This window comes from Martes martes (assembly GCF_963455335.1).
Source record: "Martes martes genome assembly, chromosome: 10".
NCBI classification, from domain to species: domain Eukaryota; kingdom Metazoa; phylum Chordata; class Mammalia; order Carnivora; family Mustelidae; genus Martes; species Martes martes.
Window position 1 is genome coordinate 55,326,199 of NC_137898.1, and position 3,394 is coordinate 55,329,592.

General features: G+C 40.6%; 1 protein-coding gene across 1 annotated transcript; it reads left to right on the top strand.

The window, feature by feature from the left end:
* Positions 1–1,956: 1,956 nt before the first annotated feature.
* On the top strand, positions 1,957–2,907 carry LOC308350055 (olfactory receptor 52D1-like; the record flags this gene model as incomplete). The annotated part of the gene is made up of 1 exon (XM_080815055.1): positions 1,957–2,907. One exon carries the CDS (start codon positions 1,957–1,959, stop codon positions 2,905–2,907), a length of 951 nt encoding a protein of 316 aa, XP_080671181.1.
* Between the last annotated feature and the right edge of the window lie 487 nt (positions 2,908–3,394).

Sequence of the window (3,394 nt, forward strand, 5' to 3'; positions counted from 1 at the left end):
ACATGCTTTGTAACACATTTCCTAGGTAGGTGAAAGATTATATTTCATTAATTTTTCTATTGTTTAAAACCCACAGGTATTCTCTGGATAGAATTAAAACAATTTCTATGTTCCAAGATGGACATTGAAATGTTTATAGTTACTTGCTATTATAACTCAGTTACTGCATTTCAAGGACAGAAAAAATTACAATAGAATTGTAGTAAATTCTATTTTATGGCTTAAAAAGTTAAACAAAGTAATAATTGCATTAGTAAATAAAACTTGTAATAACATCACACCCTATGTGACTTGTAGCCATAGTAATAACTAGCATGAGATAATAAACTTGCAATAACATCTGAGAAGTGCATATTTCAATTAATAAAACAAAATTAGTTGGTCTTTTATAAACAATGAATCTTGGAATACTGAAAAAAAATTTAAAAAATTTCAAAATCTAAAAATACAACTGGACATGAATCGGGGATTAAAGAAAGGATATACTTTTTAATTATTATAAAATTTTTTTATCTTGTCTTAGGTGTTTCCACTATCCAGTATTCTTTTGAAGGGAGGACAATTGGATGAACTTAATGTTAAGGTTCCTTCTAAAAAAGAGTGTCTTGGGTCCCAAGCACTGGACTCAGTAAGGTAGGAATTATGACTCTGACTTCACCTATAAGGATCTCTCAAAGCAAGATGACTCCAGGAAAGATGCCTCCCTCATTCTTTTCTGCTTGGCTGTTGTCATAAGTTCAATCTATAGCCCAGTCACTCCATGAAACCTTCCCTTACTTAACTCACCTGTGAACCCCTGGTCTCTGAATTTCTACTTCCCTTCCAATGGTATGCTTCATTTGGAGACTTCGGGGAGCACACACCTGTGAGGCTCCTGGCCTGACCATTCATATCAGGGCTCATCCTTTAAGGCAAACAAAACAGACTAAGGCAGATATATCTTAAAATCCAACTAAATCATGCAGCCAGTCAAGAAAGCAGATAGAAATGTATTATATCTGTAGATTAGATTAGACTACAAATGTATTGAAGAGCTAAATAGGAGCACATTCTAGAGTATATTGGATGGAAAAAAAAAAAAAAAAACATGATGGGGATCTGGTGAGAAAAGATCTTGTCTGAGCCAAAGAACCCGTTTTTCAATTGTGGTCACTTAAAAAAGTCTGTTAAAAAATTCATTTCTTGTGTTCAATCTTTTATCCACTTACGAGTTAAATGCTACTTTTTGGTCTTATGTATATAAGGCATTAATGCCAGGGCCGTGTAATACGAAAACCATTTTCAAACATGTAGGTAAGGGTAGGGAAGTCACTAGTGTTTGTGAAGTTCCTGGATTAGTGACAGCAGGCCCTGTTGTCACCCCTTGGACTGAGGGGACAAGAGGAGGACATGGTTATAAGAAGAAACCAAGGCCAGAGAAGGATATTTATAGAGATAAAACCAGCTTGCAGCAATCCTACCGGGCGGGAGTTGAAGGAATAAATCCCTCACCTGCCTTTAATCCTCTGTTGGTGTTTCCTATGGTTAAACCCAATCAGAAGTGAGAGAGCAGCAGAATCTGGACTGGACTCTATCCAGTGTCCCAGGAACTAGAACATAATGGGAAGTGGTGGAGTGTAGACCAGAGGAGGGTAATATAGGGATTCTGAGCAGCATACACTAAGGAAGGTTATATTTGTGTTACTGTTGATGAATTTCACATGATAGAATATTTCCTAGCAATGTAGAGGCTTCACTGAAAGATGGAAAGCCTAGAAATAGGCATATTATTTACAAAGCTATTTTAATACCCCAGGCAAGAAATGAGGAAGGCATGAATTGGAGTAGAATTGGTGGGAATGGAAGAGAGGCAAGAAACTGAATGGTTATGTGGGAGGAATAAGTGACATCTAGGATGATCCATTTCATTTTCTAACCACTTTCAGGAAGACAAAGCCGTGTGTTCTCTTCATCATTATGCTTTCTGCATCGGTCAGCAATGACACTGCCTTCCATCCTTCCACATTTATTCTACTTGGAATCCCTGGGATGCAAGACCAGCACATGTGGGCTGCCATCCCCTTCTGTTCCATGTATATCCTTGCTCTCATTGGCAATGGCACCGTCATCTATATCATCATGACAGATAGAACTCTGCATGAGCCAATGTACCTCTTCCTGTGCCTACTTTCTATCACTGACCTGATTCTCTGTTCCACCACATTGCCCAAAATGCTAACAATCTTCTGGCTTAGGTCCCACATAATTTCCTACCATGGCTGTCTCACACAGATGTTTTTTGTTCACACTGTCTTTGCCACAGAGTCGGCTGTTCTACTGGCCATGGCTTTTGACCGCTATGTGGCTATCTGCCGACCGCTTCATTACACATCCATCCTCAATGCTGCAGTGATTGGGAAGATTGGTCTGGCATGTGTGGCCCGTGCCCTCCTCTTTGTTTTCCCCTTTGTCATCCTCATCGAACGCTTACCCTTCTGTGGACATCACATCATCCCCCACACCTATTGTGAGCACATGGGCATCGCCAAGCTGGCTTGTGCCAGCATCAAGCCCAACACTATTTATGGTCTCACTGTGGCACTTTCAGTCACTGGCATGGATGTGGTCCTCATTGCCACCTCCTATGGCCTGATCCTGCGGTCTGTGCTGCGCCTGCCCTCCAAGGATGCCCAATTCCGAGCATTTAGCACTTGTGGAGCCCACATCTGTGTGATTCTTATTTTCTATGTACCTGCCTTTTTTTCCTTTTTCACCCACCGCTTTGGCCACCAAGTACCTCCTCATGTCCACATTGTACTTGCAAATCTCTACCTCCTTGTGCCTCCTGTTCTCAACCCCCTGGTCTATGGCGTTAATACCAAGCAGATCCGCCTAAGAATATTTGGCTTTTTTATGGGAAGGAGGTAGCTAGACTCTCTGTGTACCCCAAGGATCGATGGGAAAAGTTACAATTAATCTGTCACCTTCCTTGAGCTAGAGATTTCTGTTTCTGGCAATTCTGGCAAGCCAGTATCATGTATTACCCGAAACAGTTTGAAGTGTTTAGAACAACACATTTATACTTGCTGAATCTATAGAATACTATTCTCCTGTTAGGCTATTATGTGGCTCGTCATGTGGCTGTAGGCTTTGAATCTTTGTAGGAAAACATCAGGAGGCATGGTACTAGTATTTTTGATAGTAAGAGCCAGTAAGTTACTCTATTTTCAGAAAACCCAGCACTGGAAAGAGGAAAGGGATCAAAAAAGATTTACTCACGTATAGCTTCAAAAAATTGAGAATGACACACACATCCCCATTGATTGACTGATTGCCAGCACTTTCTTAGACCAAGGCTGTTTGCAGTAACAGTGTCAACCTTAGACAAAAGATGGGCTGAGGCAGCCCAGGATCT